Source organism: Sphaeramia orbicularis, chromosome 9 (genome assembly GCF_902148855.1).
Source record: "Sphaeramia orbicularis chromosome 9, fSphaOr1.1, whole genome shotgun sequence".
NCBI lineage: Eukaryota > Metazoa > Chordata > Actinopteri > Kurtiformes > Apogonidae > Sphaeramia > Sphaeramia orbicularis.
This window is the reverse complement of record NC_043965.1, coordinates 24,034,109-24,060,180: the sequence shown is the minus strand read 5'-3', so window position 1 is coordinate 24,060,180 and position 26,072 is coordinate 24,034,109. Positions and strand designations below refer to the sequence as shown.

At 38.6% G+C, this 26,072-nt stretch overlaps 1 protein-coding gene across 1 annotated transcript in view; it reads right to left on the bottom strand.

The window, feature by feature from the left end:
* Positions 1-26,072, bottom strand: part of bmpr1ba (bone morphogenetic protein receptor, type IBa) — an 87,827-nt gene that overhangs the window by 26,054 nt on the left and 35,701 nt on the right. The window contains exon 3 of the mRNA XM_030143192.1: positions 8,665-9,045. Within this exon, the coding sequence (XP_029999052.1) occupies positions 8,665-8,770 (106 nt within the window). The 5' untranslated portion in view covers positions 8,771-9,045. The remainder of the gene's footprint in view (positions 1-8,664; positions 9,046-26,072) is intronic.

Here is a 26,072-nt window from a genome sequence, read left to right as displayed (position 1 = left end):
GACCTCGGCTCCAAAAGTGAAGCACCTTAAAGTTGTAAAACTGCTGATGGCTACAAAAAACCCTGACTTCCATAGATTCACACTGAACTAGTCTCTGGAAATAATAAGCCACCTGTTTTTATTCAGGACTTAATTCTGGTTTCAGCCTCTAAACAGTAATCTAGTGGTGTATTTTAAAAATGTTTTCCCCATTAATCACATGTCAAATCAAATAGAAGGCATTGATGTCTGCCATGATTGTTGATTGTTTATTGTTTATTGGGGTCCCCATTAGCGTCCATTGTAGTGGTTGCTAGTCTTCCTGGGGTCCCAGTTAAAAAGACATCAAAAATTTATACATCATTCGCAATAAATACAGTGACAATAAAGTAGCAATAAATAACAGCTAACACATCCAATAAGTACAACTTTCATATATGGTACACCCTAGATTTTAGTAAACTTTTAAATACATGTAAATTAGGTGAGTCCCTCAGTCTTTTGGCAAATTATTCCAGAGTTGCGATGACCTGAATAAAACAGACTTTCGCAGTGGATTAGTAATGAGCTTTTACTGACAGTCACCACATGAGGCAGCGTCTTGGTTTGATTTTTTTGTCTTGACAGCTCATATATACTTATAGTTGACAAGTTAAACTAACAACACAGCAAAATAACTTTGTTGGTCACTGTTTAATGAAGTTCAACATTTTACCAAGTTAGTAAGCTAGCACTTATCATCTTTGTCCAAATATGGTCACTTCAAAAATCCAACATGGAAATGACTGAATCAAAAACCACTGGCTTTAGAAGTTCAGAAACCAATGGGTGAACTCACTATGACCCTAATTTAAAGGGGTCATATTTAGCTATTCCCACTTTTATTAGTCTTTGGTTCATTTATTTATTATTATTTATTTCTTCATATTCATTTTGGCAAAAATCCAGTGAATTTCTACAACCTGTTTTAATTCCTTCTTAATTTGTTACGTTTTATAACTAGTTACATCATGACATTTGCACATATAAGGTCAAGACTTCCGATGAACATTTATCCGATTACGCCGTAATTGTCAGCAGCAGCGGTTGTAGTCTATACTGAAAATATGTCCAAACTTCAACCTAAAATGTTCAGTTGTTGGTTGATTAACGAACACAAGTGGCTGAACGGGACAGAGCAGCACAGTCAACAACCTGGAGGAGGTGGGTTGTGAAGTGGCTCATTTGCATTTAAAGGGCCAGCGCTCAAAACGACATTTCTTGTGTCATTACTCAGAAATAGGGTTGAAGATGGACCTGTGGAGTTGAATTAATGAAGAATTCAGACTAAAGTATAGCATTTACAGTTTATGTAGACCACAGGGAAATGTTTTAAAATGCATAATTCCATTTAAAAAAGCAAAATATCACTCCTTTAACTCTAAGCCCAAACCATCTGTTAAAGAACCAGTTTATATGACTCAGGAGGATAAAATTAATGAAATGGGATATAATATTCCGAATTGCATCTTCAGTAGTTTGCACTGAAGTGGCAGCCTCTTCTTTTTTGACATGTCGTCCAGTGTTATCATCAAAATCAGAATCAGAATACTTTATTAATCCCAATGGGAAATTATTGAAATTTAAAGAAATTAATAAAACAAAGTGTTAAGGTTACCATCAGTGGACTTGAACTAATTCCCCCTTGGCTAAAAATCCCAAAGTGGACAAAACATACATGCTGAGGGACTTCCATGTTTTTTGCGGGCATCGTAAGTATCACTAAACAACATGTATTCAACCTTTAACCTTCAAAAAGCAAACTCCACCCATGGACTATGCAACTTTTGTCCCTACAGTAACAAATGTCCCCATGGATCAGTGTGCATTCAGGTCAAAGCCCCTACCATGACAGAAGAACAAGGAACACACACACACACAAACAGGATGTAATAAGATACCAGAAACTATAATTTCACTTTAAAGGCACATCTAACCCACAGCTAGGGCAATCAAAACAGGATTTGTCAGTGGGCAAAACATGTCTCACACACATACACACAAACACACACATAATGACAAGTAAATACACCATAATACTGTAGTAGAACTAACGGCCCCTGGCAACGACTGCATGGACTCGACGATGAATTAGCAGTCTGAATCTGAGCCTTAAAGGTATATCTGTGTGTAGGTGAACGCTTCTCTGTGTGTGCTTGTGAAGTTGCATTAGTGTGACTGTGTGTGTGGAGATTTTCATGTGAGGAGGGGGGCCAATGGTGTTAACATTACAGCTGCCATGTGTTTATTTCCCAGAGTTCTGGTCTGTGGCGTCTCAGTCATCTCCACAGGCTTAAGCAATCACTTTCCATCCATTTACAGCATGTACGTAGGTGTGTGTGTGTGGACATTAAATGTGAATGTGTGAATGCTGTGGGAAGATATTAATGTATTTCCTATTAATGTGTGGATAATGTGTGGAACGAAGACATTAGTGTGTATTTGTGTGACATCCATGTCACTGAGACATACCAGTGATCTGTACTTGTAATCTGTATATGTGTGTGTGTGTGTGTGTGTGTGTGTGTCTGTGCTTCGTGACTGTGTTTGTGTAAGTGTACATGTGTTTACAGTCGTATGCGTCCCACTGTCTCCTCTGTGTGATTAGCTTCCCATTAACTAAGTCACATATCACCCATCGCTGGCTCCAGGCCTCCTCTGTACTATCTCACTGGACAAACACGCTGTCGGCTCGACCCAATCGCACACACACAGATATTCAAACACACACTCGTATGTCCAACATCCACTCCCATCTGGACACCCATTAGGCACCTATCACAGCGTATGATGATTGTCTCTATTGCAAAGCCATTTGGTTAAAAGAGCGTTTTGAATTACAGAGTGGATTTATTCGTTTTATTTTTTTTTTTTTTACTGCCACATCTACATTAGCTGATTTTTTTTTCTTCTTTTTTTCATATGTCACTGCTCTTTGGTGATTGGACCAACATATTATAACTTTATCAGTTAAATTAATTCAATTTAAGACCTTTTGAAGATGATTATGGATGAATTTAAGAACAATTTCTCCACTTGTTGCACCGAGGACAGGCTGTGATGATTGTCTCAATATGAATAAAAAGCAATAGTTGGATGCTGGCAGCTATATTTCTATATTTTTCCAACATACCATGGTACTTTATTATCTTTATCCCCTTAATGCCTGAATTTATATACAAGTATATTAAGCAGATTCTACATTAATCTGACTATAGTAGGTAAAATAGATAGAAATTTGGGTATAATGTTCAATAGTAATGAAAAAGTAATAAAACAGATTTTCCCGTTTCAGGGGACAGAGATGGTTTTATTGATGCCACAAAATTATAAGTACATTTCAAATATGTCTGAACCAGTCTTGGGGGAATACATCCATTATCCCAGATGATTCCGTAATAAAAAGAGTTTGGTGCAAATTTGCAACAGTAGGCGTCAAGGGGTTAAACCAAACTTTCTATTTTAACCGTTTCCTTGCACAAGGTAGGGCGGGCTTCAACCAGTCACATTTAAAATTATTACAATTTATATTTTTTTAGAGTTCCTGCACAAAATTTTCTGCTGAGGAAAGCACATCTATATGGATGAGCATTAGTTTAAAAAAAAAGGGTGTGTAACTCAATCCTCAAATTAAATAAACCAGATTATCATGTCATAGTACTTTTTTGGGCAGTGAGGTGTAACTGAATACATCACAGAAAAACTGCATTTCCTCCAAAATCCATAATGTTCACTTATTCTGTCTTGTCAATTCCCAGCATGCATCTGACCCACCCTCCCTCATCCTCTATATCGCCGTTCCTCCTCATTTTTCCCAAACACTTTCATCTGATATCCCTCAACGGCGAGTCAGTGGCCCTCTACTTGTCACATTTCCCCTTCTGCTCTTCTCCATCCAAAAAAATTGTTCCAGGGTCTAAGAGGGTTGGTATTATGGGGGTAGTGCAAGTGCATGGAAAATCCTAAGCCCTTCTAGTCCCAGCGCACTGTGGCCGTAACAGCCAGCTTTGCCCTGCTTTGCTCCACTTCACCTGTTATCTGTCCATCACTGCATTGTGTTGTACTGAACTGAGAGCTCTCAGCTCAAACAATTGGAGTGGCAGAACTCACCCACAATAGTTCAACACTTAAAGATCAAAATTTAGGTATGCGCAAAACACATTGAAGTAAAAATATTCCAGTGGTCCATATAAAAGTCTCATCTGTGAACTTTAGCATCAGCAGAACAGACAAAATAAAGTCAGAGACAGTGAAGTAATTTAGCTAAACATGCTTGAATGAATTTAAAATAATGCAACATACATGCAAATATGTAAAAAAAAAAAAATAAAGAAGAAAAAAAGGGTATCTCTCTCTCTCTCTCTCATGCGTATACACACACAGACACACACAACTTCCCCTGCTCCAGCTGTGTCTTAAGAAGTCAGGGCCAGACCGGTAATCTGACTGGGATAGAAGTTACTGGATCTGTATCCATTACAGGATGTAATACCCCACCGTCCCAAACTCTGCTCCTTCCCTTTACCTTCACCCTTCAGAGGTCATTTCAACATCTTTTTTGTTTTTTTTCCAAGCACACAACTTATGTAAGTACCAGATGTATTGCATGGTATCCCATTTTTTGTCATTGTTTTGTTACTTAAGCCTTACTTCTTCAGCTCCTGCCACCAGATTAGTCCTCTCCCTGTTCACAGACTCCCTGGGCAGATCATTGTGACTCCACCTGTGCTGAAGAATAGATTACAACAGCAATGAAAATAAAAAAGGCTGTATGTAAGGTGTTTTCTTTGGAACACCTGTAATTTGTTTTGAACTACCGGCAGGAACACCTCAGCTCTCCATTTCAGATTCACAGCCAGCAGATCAGTAGTTCTAATGAGATATCAGTTTCCAGTGAGGGAACCCAACACATCCTGTCAGGAAGCCCTGAGACTGAGAAGCAGAAAGGCTTACAAGCAGTTTGCTACAATGAGTCAGCTCGTATGCCTTCTGTCTCGGCTCCTTACTCAGAAAATTATCTTACTCAGCATGATACTTTTATCAATGACCCCGTCAAGTACAAGTATCAAGGCTCACAGCCCACAGCCCACTGTTTTGTTATTTCACACTCCATTTTCCTCCATATAATCATAGGTTACAATAAACGCAAATAGAGCATGCAGTCAATTATCGAAACGACCTCTTGAAAAAAAACTAAAAGATGCAAGCTAAAGTATGACGGTCCAAGTTAAACTGCACATTTGGTCTAGCTCCGACTCTGGGAAAACAGTTTAGAGTAAAGCTGTCCTTGAGTGAAGAAAACATCAACTCACTGAAACCTGAAATCATTAAGCAGGTGTTCAGTGACAGAGAGAGAGTGAGAGAGAGGGATAAAGCACTCAGATCTTGCCAAAAAACTTTATGAAAACTAAAAACAGATCATTTTGAACTGTGAGATGAAACGTAGTACAGAACACTCTCGGTGCTTGGAGAACAGCGTCAAACAACAACATGTGTGAAGTGATTATTTTGGCTAAATACCGTGGAGGTGTTTTTTGGACCGCTAAAACAAAATGCTGAAATTCTGGAGAGAGCAACAGAGTCTCATTAGCGGGCAGTGACAAAAGCAAAGCAACTGGCAGAGCTTTGACTCTGAAAACTGATACAGCAGTGCTTATTTCCACCAAGGACAATGAAATGTAAGCTATCACGCTCACTCCTCACTTCCCAGAACTCACATGGATGGCTGTAGCCTGGCGTAGGTGGAAGGTCACAGAATCAGTGTGTGTGATTTACTCAGTATACATAAGTGTGTGCATTCCCTCTGCTCTCATTTCTCCTTGAAGTATATGAACACACCAGCCTGTATTTGTTTGCTGCAGAGACAATAGCCTTGACATGCTGTAGGGCAAACTGTGACCTTTCTGTATACAGTACACTGAAGCTGTCTAGTACCTGTCCAAAACTTGTAACCGCTCCAATTCACCTGTGGCTACAAGATCCAGAAACAACAGCAGACCAAGTCTAGACCTCCATTCAGTCAACCGAGCATCTATGTGCTGTTTAAAATGGGAAGAAATGAGAGAAAAGAATACAGAAAGAAAGATAGAGGAGTAATCAGATAAATAAAAATCCCTATATGTTCCATATTTTTTCACTATTTGTCGAAGCAAATATTTGCACGTTGATTCACGGCAGACTCTAGCGCCAGACAATAAATCATCTAGATGTCACCCAATGAATGAGGCTGTTACGAATAGGCCGCCGGCAAAACGTTATTTAAATACAGCGTCAGTAATCTGGAACGGCTTGAGCAAACCTGATTCAACTTTAACGACTAAAAACACGGAATTACAAAATAACATGACACACTCGTTCTGTTTAAGCTTTTAATCACAATTAGGGCATTTTACTGATGCTTAGCTTGGTGAGTTGACAGGAAAAAAGTACACTCTTACAAAACTCTGACCAACCAGAAACTTGGGGCAAGCTTTAAATTAGGAAATGAGAGCGACATTTTTTACTTTGTTAGTTTCTTTTAAGATCAATGAAAAAATGAAGATAGAATTTGGGGAAATGGGGATAAAGGATGAAGGAAAATCCCTGAAATGCTCTGTTTTCTGCTTTAATCCTAAAGATTTCAAGGACAATAAATCAGTTTCACACTCCTGTAGGTGCTGCAGCAACATCTGAAAACACTTTTTTTTTTTTTCATCTCTCCCAGCCCTATCTATAGTCGAGTGAAGGAATAGTGTGAATGACTTGCTACACGTTTAACACAAACAAGAAAAAAACTTGGTCGGCATCCAACTTCATGTCAGATTTCACATATGTCTTCTTCTTTAGCAGCTGCTCTGTACATCTTGGACAGAGAAGTCAGTGTTGCCATGAATCTAAAACATTCAGGCGATTTTTATGTTTGTGTCCATGTGTGTGCTCATGTGTGCAGTGCAAATGTTTAAATGCTCTTTCACAAATATATGTATATGTACGAATATCGATGCGAGGTTTGCTTTCAAAAGACTAAGTGTCTGGTAGGGTTAAGAGCAAAGAGAGTAAATCAAAAGAAGCAGCAGCACAGCATGGGCTCTAGGAAAGCCGACTCGACCAGTCACAATGACAGGGAAGATGAACGAGAAAGATGGGATGACACGCAGCCAAAGGTCACAGGACGACCTCAGCGCAGAGCCTTTGCTGGCTTAACTTCAGGGCTCCCAGCTGAAACAATCCCTGATGACTTTAAATAGACCAACAATAAAAGAAGCAAAGAAAAACATGTGCAGACACCAACATAAGAAGAAACACAATCCAAGGCTAAATTCTGAACAACAGCAGCCCTATACCCATATCATTTCTGTTATTTCAATAGTGATTTTATCAACCGCTGACTGTGAAGATAATCTACAGGACTGAGGCGGTGTGGCTAAAAGCACATGTAAGAGAAACACCGGAGGCACAGAGTGAGACCGTAATGATACACATTACAGCCCTAAACATAACAGACTAGTAAATCTGACACGTTCTTTTGGTAACACCCCGCCAATCACACTCCAGATACCAAACATGGTCACAGACAAAGCGACTCATGTGTCAAACAGAAACAATGTTGGACCATGACAATATATCTCACTGTCTGTTTGAGTAACAGCAATGGAACAATAACAGAACTCTAGGAGCAGAGCATCTGCAGATAGTCAATGAAATGCCAATACAAGGTGATACGAGGCCACCTGTTTTCTTAACCCTTTATCGGTCAAGTGACTATTTTTGGTCATTTCCACATGCATTACAAGAGAGTGACAGCAACAGTAACATTGTGGCAACAATCTCAGGTCCAATGTGGTCTACAGGGTCTATAAGGTCCATCTATGCATGAACAGTGAGTGTACCTGCTTTGTTAGGTACCATGAAGTAATGGTACTAATGTAACGAATGATGTTCAAAGGGAGAATGTGGATGTGGACAGGTGTCTGGATCAGCATTTATGTTGCTCTAATGTTCTAAAAGTGATGCTCTAATGTTTTAAAATACATGTTTTTTTTCACATTTTTGTTGTATGTTTTAAATCTACTTGTTTTTTTTTTTGTCACTCAAAGGTAAGGAACCAAATATGGTAACTTCATTGACCTTGATTTTCTACATAACAACAAAAAATTTAGAAACATTTCACAAAAGTAATAAAGTCTTCTTATGTCCTTCAATAACACACTAAGGTTGAAATTTTGAATTTCAGAGTATTTCAATGAGCGCACTATAAAGGGTTACAGAGATTGATGTTTCTTTAATATATCTGACTAATGTACTGTGACACTCTTTGAGATACTTCTTGTCTCCAATAAAAAATTAAAAAAAAAAAACACTGATCACTTTGACTGAAAAATAAAATGTAAACCATCAGATTATATTGTCATAGCAGCTACTTAAAATGTAAAATAACTTCATATATGTGTCATTTACATCAGTTGCCTTGCGTTGTAGTTAATACCAAAGTGAAAGGAGTTCAGCCATGGCTGTAGCAAACATCACAAGAATGAAAAGATGCACAAAAAGTATGAGCAAGTAAGAAGAACTGCAGAAATCTGTTTTATATATGTGTGGAACAAGTTCAGCGCAAATCAGGGTAAAAAAAAACAAACAAAAAAAAACAACAACTTTGCACCAACTTACCGTGTGCTTGTCCGTGCAGAGAGAACAGTCCAAGCAACAGCAGAGGACTCCGGCTCCAGAGACAGAGAGAGAGACAGCGCTTCAGCCTTTCTCCCTGCACTGGCATGGTAGAGTCTGCAGCTCCACTCGTCTCTTCTCCCCTCTTCAGTTCGCTCCACAGGACAGGATCGGCCACTCACAAACCGCCTCTCCCTCTCAGTGCTCGTACGTATGTGCCGGCCAGAGAGGTAGGAGGGGAGGGGGGGTCACAACTGAGCATGCAAGCTCCCGTATGTGTGTCCACCGCAATGTGAGAAAGTCCACACCACACAAAACACACCAGCAGCGGCAGCAGCAGTTGTAGTTGATTGTCCTCCAATGCGGTCTGACAGTAGCAGCCAGCTGAGAGAGAGGGAGAGAGAGAGAGAGTGAGAGAGGGAGAGAGAGAGAGAGAGAGAAAAGGGGAGTTTACTTCACTCTGCCTAGTAGGGAGGGCTACCCACTCACACACAGGGAGGGAGGACATGGGTGGAAAGAAAAACGGGGGCAGGGAGCAGACAGGAGCAAGAAGGGGTTTTAGAAAAAAAAAAAAAGTAGTAGGAGGGTGAGGAGGATATTAAAAACAAGCAGTGGGATCAGTGGGATTCAAAGCCTTTAACAGATTAGAGATAACTGTTTTCACTTTTCATTTTCTACAAGGTAAAAGTGGAATAAACAGGTTTCAGTGGGATGACGTTACACACAAAAACAGTATTTTTTTCTATATTTTAGAAGAGTATGTATGGGCATTATATGAAATGTATTTAACTCATGAAGTCAACCCAGTGCTACTTTTGTGGCAGTTTCCAAATGAATTAGGTAATTTATCTCCATTTATTATAAAATTATCCTCTGTATTTTGCATTTTTTTCAGTGAAAATCATGCATTTTCCTGTATTTAATTTACTGATCATGTAGATGTTCATAAATCCTCAGATCAAAATTGAGGGTTGTTATGTCAGGAACAGAGAAAAATGAAGAAACTGTGACTTTTTCATCAAATATATCATTAACTGAACAGAAACCAAGTGTCTCCATCTACTGTCATTGATCCAACTCCCTGGCTTTTACTGGAGAATCAATGTTGTAGAAGATGACGGTGGTTCCACATTCACTACGGAGCCTCTGAATGTCCAGATGGGTCATATCTGATGACCATGAAAAGATGACAAACTGTATTTTACATCAATTATTTACATGTATTGATAGGATTAGTGGAACAGAAGTTATCATACATTTTAGATCAGTAGATGCTTTTGGTCACCACTGGCTCTTTGGGTCTTTATGAATCAATCCATGAAGTTAACCCAGTGCAACTTTTGTGGCAGTTCCCAAACTAACCCATAAAGACCCAAACATCCACCGTTCACAAAAAACCATCTACTGCTGTAAACTGTTTAATACCTGTTGATCCACTAATCCTATCAATCCCATCAATAACTGGTGTAAAATGCAGTTTGTCACCTTTTCATGGTCATCACATATGACCCATTTGGACGTTCAGAGGCTCCGTAGTGAATGTGGAAACACCGTCATCTTCTACAACATTGATTCACCGGTAAGACCCATGGAGTTGGATCAGTGACAGTGGATGGAGACACTTGTTTTATGTTCAGTTATTGATATATTTACTGAAAAAGTAACTTTTTCCTGAGTTATCTCTATTTTTTTTTACATAACCCTCAACTTTAATCTGAGCTTTTATGAAAATCCACATGATCAGTAAATAAAATACAGAAAAATGCCTGATTTTACTGAAACCCCCCCACACACACACAAAATACACAATGGCAAATGGTGATAAATAACTTAATAAAAGTGAAATATAAAAGGTAAAAAAAAATTACAGATCATGTATTTTAATCATCATGCTAAGATCACATTTGAGGGTTATTATATTTAAAACAGAGAAAACTGAAGAAAAGGTGACTTTTTCAGTAAAATCTAACATTAACTGAACTTAAAAACAAGCATCTCCAGCCACTATCACTACCCCCTTTTACACAGCACTTCCGTTACAGGAATATTTTGCCTTTATTCCAGAACGATGTCTGTGTAAACAAAATGGTGGGATCATTTTGTTCCACCTTTATCGCGGCTTTGTAATGACTCTGGAGGTAGTAACAGAGCCGTGATAAAGGTGGAAACATGATTCCAGAACGCTATGTAAAAGGAACACCTCTCGTTCAGCAACCAAGGTGTCGTTTTGCTGAGGTATTGCAAGTGCAACCGCTGTGCAAATGACCGTGAGCCGTGTACAGTAAACAAACATATCAACACGACCGGAAAGATGTCGAACTGGGGAGACGTCGAGATCAGTGAGCTGTTGTCACTTCAGGCGGAGGACTCTATCCATGCTAACATTTGTGGAACGATGAAAGACGGGCCGACTCTGGAGAGGTTAGCAACACCGCTATGTTCGGGGTATTTCCTTTATGGAAGTTATACATCACACTATACGCTGCACTACTTCACCGCCCCTTTGATTCCAGAATGCAGGTCCGCTGTGTAAAAGTCCATGCCTGTCTCACCTCTGTTACTCATTTGGCTTGTTGTGTAAATCTGTCAATGGTAAAAAAAAAAAAAAAAACGTGGGATCAATATCTCGCCTTTCTTCTGGGATCTCTGTGTAAAAGTAACTATTTATCAAACTCCATGGGTTTTACTGGTAAATCAATGTTGTAGAAGATGACGATGTTTCCATGTTCACTATGGAGCCTCTGAACGTCCAAATGGGTCATATCTGATGACCATGAAAAGATGACAAACTGCATGTTACCCAAATAATATCAACGTATTGATAGGATTAATGGGTCTAAAATTACTAACATTTTAGATCAGTAGATACTTTTGATCAACAGTGGATATTTGGGTCTTTATGAATTACGGAAAAATCAATACTCAACACAATTACTTCATGTTGAGTAAAATGCAAATGAATTCCAAATAATTTCATAAAATGCCTGTAAACCTATTCCAACTCTTCTTCATTGAGTTGTGTGTTAACAAAGCAGGTAGCTGGCAGAGACACTGTTAAAGATGACATCACCCCAGCCTGGAGCTTTTAAGACTAATAAATAAATGGGTTGAGACAATCTAATAGACCATTTCCTTTCCAGAGCTATCCTCTTGCAAGTAAGGCCTTTATTGTAGGCACAACTGTCTACATGTGAGCTGAGAACACAGCCGTGAAATACATACAAAATGAACAGCTTTATCTCCCAACACAAAACACAGATTTTGACGTTAAATAGACGGGGCGAACTGTTTTTGTTTTCATGTTAATCTGTCTCGTTTGTAGCCGCCGCTGTTCTTTGCACTTCTTTTCTTTCTCACACTCGTTCACGTTGTTCATTAGTGATGAACAATAGGCAGCCTGGCTCCCTCGCTCCTAGATGAGAGGAAAAATCACTTCATAAATAAACAGTCCTGCCCTATTCGTCCTCCATCCCCCCACCACCCTCTCATACCCACTTTTCTGTGAAGTCTCATTCCCACATTACCAATATTTCTCTTGATTCTGATGGTGAATGGAGTCCATTATTGGGATTTTTATAAAAAGCACACATGTTCAAAGGAGTGATATTATTTTATAATTTATGGAATTGTGAAATGAATTTTATTTGACATTTGACTGGTTGCTAACATTTTTTTAATGATGAAAATTAAGTGAAAAAGCATTTAATTGCTTAGGCCAAATATTAGAGTATCTGATGTTAAGGACTTCACTACATCAATGAAAGATTAAGAAAGATTCTTTTCATGTAAGATGAAACACCTTGTTCTTACATGCACACTTTTTTCCATCACTGAGTTGTTGTTTTTTTCTAAAATAAAGATCAAGCATTTGTAAACTTCTTATTGTTGGCTTGCAATACAAGTACAAAATTATGCAAAATTATGAAACTGTGTGAAACTGCACGACAGCAAGTATTTAGAATAAGTAAAAACAATTGATGTCATAACACTGTTAAATAAGAGGGGTGGGAAGTACTCCAACCACTTTTTCTGTTTTTTCTACTTTGTTAACTTACGTATGTATTGACTCATATTTTGCACTTTTATAGATACTGGTGTTGTTATAAGATAAGATGAGATAAGATAAGATAAGATAAGATAAGATAAGATAAGATAAGATAAGATAAGATAAGATAAGATAAGATAAGATATGCCTTTATTTGTCCCACAAGGGGAAATTCCAGGTTATAGCAGCAAAGCACAAAAAATACACAAGAGCAGAAGAAGTGCAAAATCAAAGAATAAAGACAAATCGAAAAAGTTACAAAAATATATTTACAGTTGTGCGTATGTTGATCATGCTACTGGTTGAACAGAGATACAATTTATTGCACGTTCTATTGCACAGAATTATAATATGTGTTGTGTGCTGCACATTGTTCTGTCATTTGCCATGAATTGCTTCATAAGGGTTAAATATCATTTCATTCACTGACTGACTGGTTTCCTGCCCTACCGTATCACTCGGCTATCTCGTATTGTTTCTACACCTCTTTAAATTAATCGTAACTTAACAAACTGCCCTCCCCCACCACTCCCTCACCCCCCCACTCCCCCACTCCGTTCCTCCAGTGAACCAGAATGTCATTTCAAGCATGTCTAACCACAGGAAGCCTTTTAAAAACTGTGACAGCATTTGCCCCCAGTCCCCACTAGCTGTGAAGCTGTACGTGTGTATATGTGTGTGTAGGTGTGTGTAGGTGTGTGTGTGTGTGTGTGATTCCTATGAATGTCTGCAGAGAATTGCTAGAGGACAGGTTATCATATGCATCGGGGAACGACCCCTTCAAGAACAGTTACTTTAAGGTATTGTCGATCGGTGCCCCATGAGTCACACCGTCCCACACACACATACACACACAGTCACACACTCTATTCTTCCACAGTGTCACCCTCATGCTGGGCCTATGATGAATGGCAGAGACTGTCACAAGCGAAGGCTGAGCAGTAAAATTGAAAGAGAAAGAGGAGCAAAGAAAAGGCTGCTGACATGAAAAACAAAAGGCGAGATCAGAGAAGAGAGATGCTTGTCTGAGGCGTTTTGAAAGACGATTTCTGAAGAGTTGTGGGATAATAAATGAAACATGGCGATCATTTGCATAGAACAACTTCAGAGGAAAGAGCAAAAAATATGCATGGGAGGGAAAGGACGGGGTGATGGACAGTGAGCATCAAACAGAGATAAAAGAAGACAAAACGCAAACAAAATCTCAGTTTAAGTTGTTGAAAACTAATTTGTAAGTCAACCAAAGAAGGCAACACATCTTTTTTTTTTTTTTCTTTTCGTGACTTTCAAATGCTAATGCTGTTCGAGTCGACTTTAGCGGGGGTCAGTGGGTGCTCTATTCAGCATCGAGCCTCTCAGGATTTTTGACAGGCTGTCATAACACAAGAACATCACATGTCAACATCTTTCAGCGCTAAAGACACTTAACTGTGAAAAAGCATTTACTTTACTTCACTGGGGCCAAAAATTACAGTTACATATCTGATCTTAAGCATGTTTTGAGCTAAATCAATGAAAAAAAAAAATTCTTTTAATGTAAGATGAGATACCTTATTCTTGCACGCATACTCTTTTCCATCATTTTGAGTTTTTTTCTAAAATCACACAGCGGCTCTTTATGTTTATACGGTCTCTACATTCCAAAAATATATATAAATGGACTTGGCTGGCTTAATATACACACATATGTGTTATTCAAATACATCTCGCTGCTTAGGGATTTCCATCTGCTCCAGAGGATTTAAAGAGCACCTTACCTTTTCCTGGTTCACTTTTAGAAGCATTTATCCCTTTATTTCATGTGTGAACTGACTAACAGACAGGGGATTAAGTCCATTTTAGGGAAACACCTCCCTGGCACAGCAGCACATCTGCTAATCCCCATGCATTCACTTCAGCATGTCTTTAAACTAACAAGCAGTTTAACATAATCTGCTTTAAGCCTGTCCATTCACTCCTATTCACTGGTGCATTTACATAGCAATCCTTTACGCCTGAATGGGCTATAAAGAGAGAGACACGGAGGGAGACGGCAGTGAGAAAACATGTATTCTGCATTGGTGCGGGGTTGTAGATTTGGGTGAAATGTGTATATATGCTCAATTGATGCAGCTGATTTTTTTTTTTTTTTTTTTTAATTCTAAATGTGCCTGATTCCAGAAGTACGCAAGCCAAAAACCCATTCAGAGTACAGCTTAAAGTAGTTTTGCCACTCCAAAAAAAGTCTTTGTGAAGAAAGTCAAACGGAGATTAAGGGAGTTGGTGTAAAAAGATTTATGGATGGAAGCAAATACTGTAGGGAGTGGATGAAAAGCTGGTCCACAAGGGAATGTATAAGGGGTGGAGCAAACAAGAAAAACAGGGTGATGACGAAGAATAAATGAGCTGTGTACGACCAAAGTAAAACCTTTTCACCTTTAGTAACAACAACTTCAGCCACAAGTCACTTTGTCGCGTGTCATAACTTTCATCGACTTTATCACCGTCGTAGATCGAACCACAAAAGGAAGTTAGTAAAGAAATAAGAAGAATGAGTTCAAATGAAGAGCACAATGATGACGCAGTGACAAAAGAGGCCTATCACATCTACCTCTGACCTCAGCACTGATTTGTTCTTAATTGACCTTTCACCTTTAGGGATAATCCCTCTGCACCCCTGCCAGAAAATCCTTTTTTAGAGTCAAAGCATAAAATGCATGAAAGAACAGACACATAAGCAGTAAACGGAGAAAACATTCAGGCCCTGTCCATACGAAGACGATTTCGGTCGTATCCGCAAAAGTTTTGTATCAGATAGGAGTTTCATCCACATGAAACCAGGTCCTAGAGTGGATAAATTTGAAAATGTTGATTTCGCGTCTTCGTCTGTACAACCAAACTAAAACTTTTCTAAAACGATGATGTCGAAGCCCCACCTCTCTAACTTTTCATCCCGAAAGCAAGAAGCCACTTCTATTGATCTTAATGGAAATATTGAATCAAAATCTTTGGCTACTCTTTCATTACAATGAGCAACAAACAACTATAGCTAACAATATTCACTACATGCTCTTGGATCTACCGCAGAAAGGGGCAACAAGAAGGAAATTTTAGATCAGAACCAAGCAAGCTTAATGCGCATGCTCCACGTCTTCCTCTCCATTTTTTTTTTTTTTTTGTGAGAGCATTACAACACCACATACAGGCCTGGCATTTGTATTACATCGTTTTCAGTGGTTTCGTGGGAATGCAAATATTTCCTGAAACGACTTCGTGTTTATGGACCACTTTTTTGAAAACGACAAAGAAAAAGATCGGATTAGAAAAGATGCTGTTTCGTGTAGACATGGCCTAAAACTCAAGTTGAACAGCATTATTCTTTCTTGGCTTGAAAATATAGTACAAGATAGATCAAACTACCCACATGAACATACTAGTTATTATTGTAATAGATTTAAATTTACTGTTCTGGAAGTATAAGTACTCAAATAAAGTATGCAGTTTTGTATCCAATCTGAAATTCAAAAGGTAAAAAGGAGGCAAAATTTGTACATGTACATGTTTTTCTGTCTTATAATTTAATCATGCTTTTGGATGTAAAGCACTTTGGTCTTCTTCATGTTGTTGTAAAGTGCTATATAGATAAACTTTGACTGATTGATTGATTTTTAATATATTTTATATATTTACAGACTCCTTTCCTAAGATAATCATAGCTACTGTTGTACACACTTATAATCTGGAACAACAACCCAAGTCTTCTACATAAATATCAGTAAATTCTAAATATTTTTCATGGATGAAGGCAATGGATACAACCATTAGCTTATCAATGGAGTTAGACCATGTCATTAAACAACCAGTCAGATCATAGAACTGTATAAAATATTGATTCATATAAATACAGGTATAGATACATCTAAATATGACAACAGATTCATTATAGATAACATGGGCTCGCTAGCAAAAGGTTTGAGACTTCAAAAAATGAACCCATAAGTACATTTCAGTGTGCTTGTAGTGTAATATTTATGAATCTATTACAAAAATGCACACAAATCGATGTATATAAGTACTAAAACTTTATGATGTATCTTGAAAACATGAGCCAAATAGTATATATTGTCATTTGTTTTCTACTTCATCCTATCAAAGTATGTCCACATTTTAACTGAAGCAGATAATTTCCAGAATGATATCGTATCTTATCTTATATTTGTACACCAAGTATAGCTTTATAGGGAAGTAGATGTATGCTTTATATATATTTTTGGAATGTAGAGACCATATAAACATAAAGAGCCGCTGTGTGATTTTAGAAAAAAACTCAAAATGATTTATGTACATATTTGTACAAGGTTGTGTTTTCTACTAACAGTGTGATCATTGACATATTAGACTATAACTGTGTACACCTGCTACACAGATAATGACTTCATCAAAAGTAAAGTATTCTCTTCCTCGTTTTTGTCTTTTCTTCCCAATATTTTTTTCCGAATGTAAATACGCACATGCACAAAGTGAGCAAGCCGGAGAGAGGTAGGTGTCAAGCCATTTAAAGTTAATGACGGCCTAATGATAGACTGGGAATGACTTTTACAGCTTGTTATTGTCATTGTGAAACCACTCAGTGTATCAATTTACAACCACCATAAAATCATTGACAGGCATAGGTGTGGTTAGGGCGAGGTACAACAAAACTGAGGAGGAGTATCAGAAAACCCCTCTCTGTAATCATGATATCATAAATATTTCAATTATTCTAAATTGCCTTACTGTAACGTGTATCTAAAGTGAATGACTTGAATTTTCCCTCAAGTCATTTAGAAAATACCGTGCTTTCTACACAATTTCAATAGGACTGATATCCTGTTACCCTGCTCCGAGGCACATATAAAAATACAGTAAATAGAACCAGACTTTAAAAGCTCAAATTAACTTTTAGTGATCACAGTGTCGTAAATAAACTTTGAAGTGGAGCATATCAACGTTCAAGGGATTAGTGTCTGAATAAGATTAAACTACTTGTGCACTTTTGACAAGTGAAAATAAGTTCACTTTTTGAGTTCACCTTTGTAAATGTGGGAGAAGCCAAACCGACCTACCCCCCCCCCCCCCGTGAAGAACAGGGTGTAGGGTTGTTAAAGAAGGCACCGACTGCCCAAAAGGGTGGAATTTAAAAAATGTACCATTAAGGTAAGTTAATAGCACATAGAAGGCAGAGGAGTCGTGTGGCAGCTTTTTCCTGAGTGGGAGCTGAGAGAGATGTCCCACCTGCTCTGTGGGATCCGTGCCTGCCTACTTTTCTGATTCATAAATACGCAACAGCAATGTGAATAACTGAGGATCACGATTTGCAGCCGCCCACGTTCAGTTTTTGTCCCCCACAGTATGTTTGGCCCTCGCCTGTTGGTCCATCTGTCACAGCATCTAAAAAAAAAAAAACTCACTGGAGTTTGCTGTGACTTTAAAGGGGGTGGTGTTTTTTCTGCTTGTGTGTTACATACAATATTTTAACTCTGCTTGTTAGACTGAAGACGGATCTCAGTGATTCATTTTGGCATTTTAAAACTGTGCCAAGAAGCATATAATGTTTTTTTTTTTGTTTTTTTTTGTTGCTAAACTGGCCAGAGATTGTAGCCTAAATTGTGGGCGGCCGGTGTGTTTACTATAATTTTTACTTAATGTGAGTGCTATCAAACAATGTGAAGCATTAAAAGAGGAGCTTAAGATTTCTGAACACAGCAACACCAAAAAGTTCAACAGGAGTTCAATCAGCTGCATAGGAGGCACATGCCTGTCATGTGGTAAAATAATTGCAAGATTCCAGTGTTTTTGTTGAGCCTGTCACAGCGACAGTTTGAAGCAATAGGCTACACATTCAAGCTGTTTAACAGCTTATGTGCCATAACACTGTGTTTAGATATGCAAACAAACAATTGACACTGCTATAAAATGCTTGTTTATTCTGCTTCTTTCATATTTTTGTTCCGTATTGTGCAGTGTTCTACAAAGAGCAGTGATTTACAGGCAATGAGGTTTTCTGATTGTAATTAAACTTGTAAAACTAAGTCATTCTAGTCTAAAAGGGTGAGGAGGACCACCTAAAGTGGCAGCTTACACTAATAAAAGAGGTACATGTGTTTCTACGGTCAATGACAACTGTTCCTCCAGCCAAGAATAGGGTTGAGTAGAATAAAACCTCTCTCTCCACAGCTCTCAATCCATGCCCATCTGTCTCACAAACACACAAACACAAAGTTTAAAGGCAAAACTTCCATTCTGAAATAAAAAAAACCAACACTTTTCTGATTGAGTAATTGACTGTGAAGACTTTTACAGATATGAAGCACAAGCAAATGATTTGAAAACATAAGCTCGCTGATTATCAGAAAGATAACTAATTGAATTGAAGGCAATAACAAAGTTATCTACAGAAAAGAGGACGAAGAAGAAAAAAGGAAAGAAAGGAGAAGAGGAGAGGAAAAGGAAAAAAGGAAAAGAAAGCAATGAGGAAGAGGAAGAAGAGATTGAAAGTGAAAAAATAGGAGGGGAAAAGAAGAAGAAAAGGAAGTTAAAAGGAAAGGAAGTAGAAGGAAAAGACGAAGAAACTGAAGAAGAAAAAACAGAGGAAAAAGAAGAGGAAGAATAACAAGAGAGAGAAGAGAAAAGAACAGAAGAGAAGAGAAGAGGAGGAAAAGAAAAGAAGAGGAAAAGAAGAAAGGATGAAAAGAAGAGAAGAGAAAAGAAGAGAGGAGAAGCGAAGAGAAAAGAAGAAAGGAAAAATTAGAGGAATAGAAGAGGAAAAGAAGAAAGGAGGAAAAGAGGAAAAGGAGAAGAGAAGAGAAGAGAAGAGAAGAGAAGAGAAGAGAAGAGAAGAGAAGAGAAGAGAAGAGAAGAGAAGAGAAGAGAAGAGAAGAGAAGAGAAGAGAAGAGAAGAGAAGAGAAGAGAAGAGGAAAAGAAAAGGAGGTCTTGTTATGGTGGTTGTTTGGGGCCAAACAGAGCAAGGTGACACCCGGGGCAGGGAACTGACCTACAAACTGCATGTATCCCTCACACCTGCAGGAACACACAGACGCCCCCCCCACCCACCCACACACACACACACACACACACACACACACACACACACACTCAGACATACAAACACACACCGTCTTTATTCACAGATCATTGCCCACGACACCAGCTCCTCTGGACCTGCCAAAAGGCCGCCATTTGACCGACTGATAATACCATCTGTTAGGCAAAACACTAGTGCTTTGTAATTGTTCTTTTTCATAGACTTTACCAAACAACCACATAAATAGTGCCAGGAACTGAAAAGAGCGATTTACTGAAGACTTCAAAGAGGGCTATACGTGAGAGAGGTTAGAGGAAAAAGGGGGCTGGAAAGGACGGAGAGAGGAGGGATGTAGGGAGGAATAAAGACCAAGAATGCAAGACAAATCCGAATAATATATTAATATATGAAATGCTTATGGAATATGTTTTAATATAGGGCATTGTTTGATTATCTTCTGTAGTTTTCATTTATTTAGTTTGATTTATCAGTTATCTTATTGAATTTAGAGATCTTAAAGAAGCGTGACCAATTGAAATGAATTAAATCTAACTTTAAATACAATAAATCGAATTTCTCTATGTGCTTCAGAGCCAGCAGGTCTATGACCACTGCCGAAGACGATATTGATCGAGGAAAAACTCATCATGTTACACTAGGAACACGCTGTACCGCAGGCCCTTACTGACCTCCACCCGAATGCACTTAAGCTTCAATTTTTGATGTTGACGAAGCTCGACAGAAAGGAGGGACAACAGGACACGGGGAGGGAGGAGAGGAGTTTGGGCAGGAGTTTAGTCGGATACAGGAGGTGATGGGAGCAAAGTTGGGTGTCGGAAGGGTGGCGGGGGGGCATGGGGGTCTGCTAGGGGTGAGTGGCGCAGTGGGATAAGAGCGTGGGGAGTTCATGCCCCCGCCAGGCCCTTTCGCACTGCATAAACAAAGAGATTACAGTGAGAAGGGGCTCCGCACAGCTAACAAGCAGAGGCACCACACATACACACTTAAACATGGACACACACGCGCACACACACACATCCACATGCCTATAGCAGCCGTGCACGCACTCACACATGAGCGTAAAGTGTACACAAGCAAAAAACAAAAAAATGCACACACACACACACACACACACACAAGCTCATACAAGCAAACATGAACAAAAACTGACACACAACTAACAAGAAGCATCACAACATAGTGGCGCCACCTGTCTCCTCTTCACCAATTAATGAGCTCCCGGCTCCCGGGATGCTACAACGAGGTGGCAATTAGCAGGGAAAAGAAAGAAATGAGGGGGAAAAACAGACGACAGGGGGGTGAAGGGGTTAGGAGATAGGAGAGGAGACGGAGAGAGGACGAGGGAAGTGGTAGCGAGATATAAAAAAGAAGATTAAAAAAGACTAATATGAGTAAAAGTTGAGATGAGAATATGAAAAAGGACAAAACAGACAGAGTATGTTGGGGGCAAAAGGTCAGAAAGCAGGCGCGGAACTGGTACAGGCTCAGTTACTGTATTTCTAAAGTTTTTTCAATAGTAACAACATTTTACAAGAAGCGCAAACAGTAATAGATTTAATTTTCACTCACTATGATGAATTCTTAAGTTGTACAATAACAGCATGATTGAAATGATAACAACAACAAATTGGACACTATTGTCTCCGTTTTAGAAGTGATGTACTTGGCTGTGCAATCTGGAAAATATGCCTGTTTGGTTTCCTGCACAGTGTTACATAAGAAGTCCAGTACTGCTCATATCTGTCCAGAGAATATAAAGGTTATGAGCCTCACTAACCAGGAGTCAGTTAGTTTAGCTTAGCACACAGACTGAACACAGGGGAAATATTTAGCCTGGCTTCGTGTGAAAGTAACAGTACCTCGAACGAACACAAAAGTAGAAAGAAAAAAATAATAATAATAAAAGGTCTTAAAACATTTGACATGGAACTCCAGAATTTATTTCAGGGTATTTTACTGCTTTATTTTGAATGAAAGCAAGTAAAGGGGTAATGATGGTGAAAAGAATGTCTGCAAAATAAGGGGAAGTTCCCATATACGACAGAAAAAAAAACACAGAAGCAGAGTGTCATAATAAGTGAAAGAAGATGAGACAGTGAAATCTGACGTAAACAAATAAGTTTCTCTGTGTGATCTTTACTTTTATCTTACTGTCGTCTGCCTTTGTTTAAAACTTCCACCATTATTGCTCTGACTTCCAATCTTTCCTTCTGTCACTGTCAACTTTTGTTTCCTGTTTTTCACTCTTAAACACATGCATGCCCACACACACACACACACACACACACACACATATGCACTCTTGTTTGCCACTTGATAACAGGCAGTCATTCATACCGCCTCTCGACCCCTGTGACCCCTGATCCCCGAGACCTAAATACGGAACAAGAACCGGTCACGCATTTGCTGACAGTGATTGCACACACGCTATTGAGGGCCACCTATACTTACATTTAAGAGGTAAAATGACATTGAATAGCTGAAGCAATAATGAAAAGTGCTTCTTTTAGCAGACTTACTGGCTTGTCCCATCCTGTCCCTGTACACTTCTGTCTATGTGAGCCCTCCCTCTATGTATATGAATAAAAGCAAGGAATGAATGAACATGTGAATAGGAAGTTGGAGATTGTTACTTAAACACGAGCTGTAAGTAAAAATAAAGATGTCCTCCGAAGAGGGGTGATGGTGGCGGGCTTAGGAAAAAAACAGAACAAAAACTGAACAAACAAAAAAAAAATAAAACAAAACTAGAAAAACACTCGGAGAACACAGACCTCCGCCAAGGCAGATCCGCCACCCCTCCATCACCCCCAAAATGTAATCATTTGTTCCTTGTGCCAGTATCAACATTTCCTGAAAATTTCATCCAAATCCATCCATAACTTTTTGAGTTATCTTGCACAGACAGATGAACAAACAGACAGACAGACCGACAAACCCTGATGAAAACATAACCTCAGCCATTTCACTTGGCAGAGGTAAAAAAAAACAAAAAAAAAACTGAACAAACAAACAAACAAACAAAAAAACAGACTTAGAGAAAATATTTTAACTCAGTGTGAACAGGTAATAGAGACCCAATACTAGTGTCGACTCCAACACACATGCATAAAGGTATGGTGGAGACATGCAATGCACACAACACACACACACACACACACACACACACACATACACACACACACACACACTTCCGTGCATATTCTTGCTTTATACAACCTTTTCGTGTACACATTCACACACACACATGCACAGGGCAGGTGTGGGGTCAACGTAAGGGTCAGCAGCCTCGCTCCAACTCCCAAATATAGAGCATCTACTATTAGGGGATCCTTAAGTTCACCGCAGGCTCTTGTATGAACACCATGAACCCTTTATGTACTGAAGCAAAAGAGACATACCTGACACACAAAACACGCATTCATACGTTCAACACTGCACACAGATCCAACACAAGTATTCCCCTACAGCATACATATGCAAATGAATGTATGGGCTGCATCTAAGTACTGGGAGACACACACTCTCACACAGTCTTAGACATATCCATGTGTGTTACATCTGCCCTAACACAATGTTATCACCCTGTTGTTTGCAAAAATAAATGCTCACTTCCTCTCTTGCCCCCAACCCTTCAACCACACCAACTTTTTTCCTGTTTCTCTTCTTCTGTTTCCCCTGCTTTCCTCGCTCTCACCATGTCTCGCTATCTCTCCGCAGACACTATTCACAGTGTCCATTCAGTGTGTAAAAGAGGAGCCTTCTCTAGCTGAAACATAAGACTGCTACTTTGACCCCTCGGAGTGACCTTTGCACCCCAGGCTAACGGCCCGACACGTAGATACATGCCTGTATGCATGCGGGTGTGCATTTGTTGCATGTGCAAAGCGCAAACTGATCGTCTTTACCTCCGCTGGCTGTGAATCGGCAGCGAGGGAATGCGTCTGCAATGCTTGTAAAAAAGTTTATATTTACAAACAGAAGCCTTTTCTAATCCTTTACCACAATTAACAAGGACACTTACACATTAAGTATCTGTGAGTTTTGCAGCTCACACATTCTAGAACAAATACTGAGATGACAATGGTTTTTATTTACAATTCATTTCAATCCAAATAAAATATATACTGCCGCGGAAAAAATCCTTAGACCATCAAAAGTCACCAAAAGCAACGGTTATGCAATCAAGTACTAACTCCTGTGTGTATCATGTGACTAAAACAGACAGAAAAGAAAACATGGAATGCCTAAAAGCACTGTTTTTGTCAGTACAATGCCACAGCTATTGATGTAAGAAATGAAGTGGTTTTGGTTATTATCAAGAAAACATGGAAAATGGATAGATATCAGGTGTTAAATTAAACTCTTATGAGCTATTTTTGTTGTTATCATTATATTTGTCCAAACAAATGTACCTTTAGTTGTACCAGGCATTAAAATGAACAAGAAATTGAAGAAAACAAGGGTGGTCAAATTCTTTTTCCGTGACTATATATATATATATATATATAACGTACAGATATTCAGTGTGAATTTAACCTACCACTTATTCATTCACAATAGCTCTTGTTCAGAACATGATAACTCATAATTCTTGGTGGGAAACAAAACAAAATCAAATGACAGCAAAAGGAATCCTATCATCAAATGACCGCAATGAACCATCTGATCTGAACATCAATTGCATGCCTGTTTAACAAATGGCAATGAGACTGTTTTTTAATCCATGTACTGATGACTAACACACTGTTTTTCTCTGCACCTAATTAGCACATCATTCTTTAAAAAAGACCTTTGTTATATTGTAAATTATTAACTTTTTGATACTATACAACTGTACTTCATCCTGTTATGCAAAAGTAATACAATTATGCAGCCTGTACTATTCTGGATAATTAAAAAAAGAAAAAGAACAAAAACATCCCTTTCTAGTCCTTCACTTTTCATCTGTGCAAACACAACAACTTGTGTTAAAACTGTGTAATTGAATTTCCCTTTGACTGGAAGCGCATGCCTGAGCAAAAATATTGCAAGACTCTGTCTAATTGGATAATTTGTGTGTTTGCGTGTGTATATGAATGCATGTATGCATTCGTTAGTGTCCAAAATGTAGTGTTTGTTCAAAGATTTGGAGGACATTCCACATTAGCTGAAATCCACTTATTGATTCCACATGCTGTCATATGGTGCAAACGGTGCTACACTCCCAGATAACCTCAGATCCTATCTTTGTCTTTCCTTGTCAGTGCTAAAGCTGACTGATCCAGTGTAACAAAGCGGTACTGTTTTGTTTGAGGTTTTTGGCATTGTCTTGTTACTTTTAAAAGAAGTTTATTTCTCTGTCTTTAAACATACACGTAAGTTTATACATTCCTTCAGCTGCAGTCACATTGCATTTAGCACCGTTCTAACAAAATCACTAAGGTGGAACCAGGAACCTGGCATCACGAATAGCAGGTCAATGAAAACACAGATAAAAAAAATCAAGATTTGTATTGACCTGTTTATTGTTTAGCTTCTATTTTTTTACTTTTTGGGCAAACCCTCAGAGTGAGAGAAGCAGCACCGACATATATATTTGTTGCAGAGTTCCCCAGTTAAAAAAAAAAAAAAAAGAAAAAATACTGCAGAAAAAATTAAAAACCCCTCTGTGTTATATTCAGTGTACATGTAAAAGGGTTTTTAAGTTGCTAATGACTTACCAGATTTTATGAACAAATCCCTCAAAATCACAAAGAATTTCTGTCAGCCACGTATTACTGGCTCGTAATATTTTCTTGATACGTTGCTTGATGTAATCAAGGTCAAGGGTACACTAAGGGAACATGCAGTTACTCTTACTAACTCATCAACAACAGCACAAGTCATTCAGTGTAACTCAATCTTGTGATTGCTCCCTGTAGAGCACAAAAGACCCTTGATGTGGTGTATCCTGAGGATAAATTGGTATGTCCTTCAGGAAAAACCACCGAACTGAAAAACCATATTACTACATTTAAAGTCTGACAAATAAGGGTTATAATGATCTAAATCTGTGGTGTGAGTTTTATCAGGCGTGGGAGAGGATCTATGGAAAAAAATAAACCCCCACTGACCCATTCTGCACCCTCTTATATATGAAACAGGTCACTGGGGTTCCCTTGTCTTTTACTACTTCTGTTCTTTTTTATTTCAGAGATAAAATACTTATTAATAATTGTTCATGCTGTACGGATCAAAAAAGTCATAAAAATACAATCAGGTAAAGGAACTCACATGTGTTGCACATGTTAAAGGGATGAAAATCTGTTTCCACAATCACC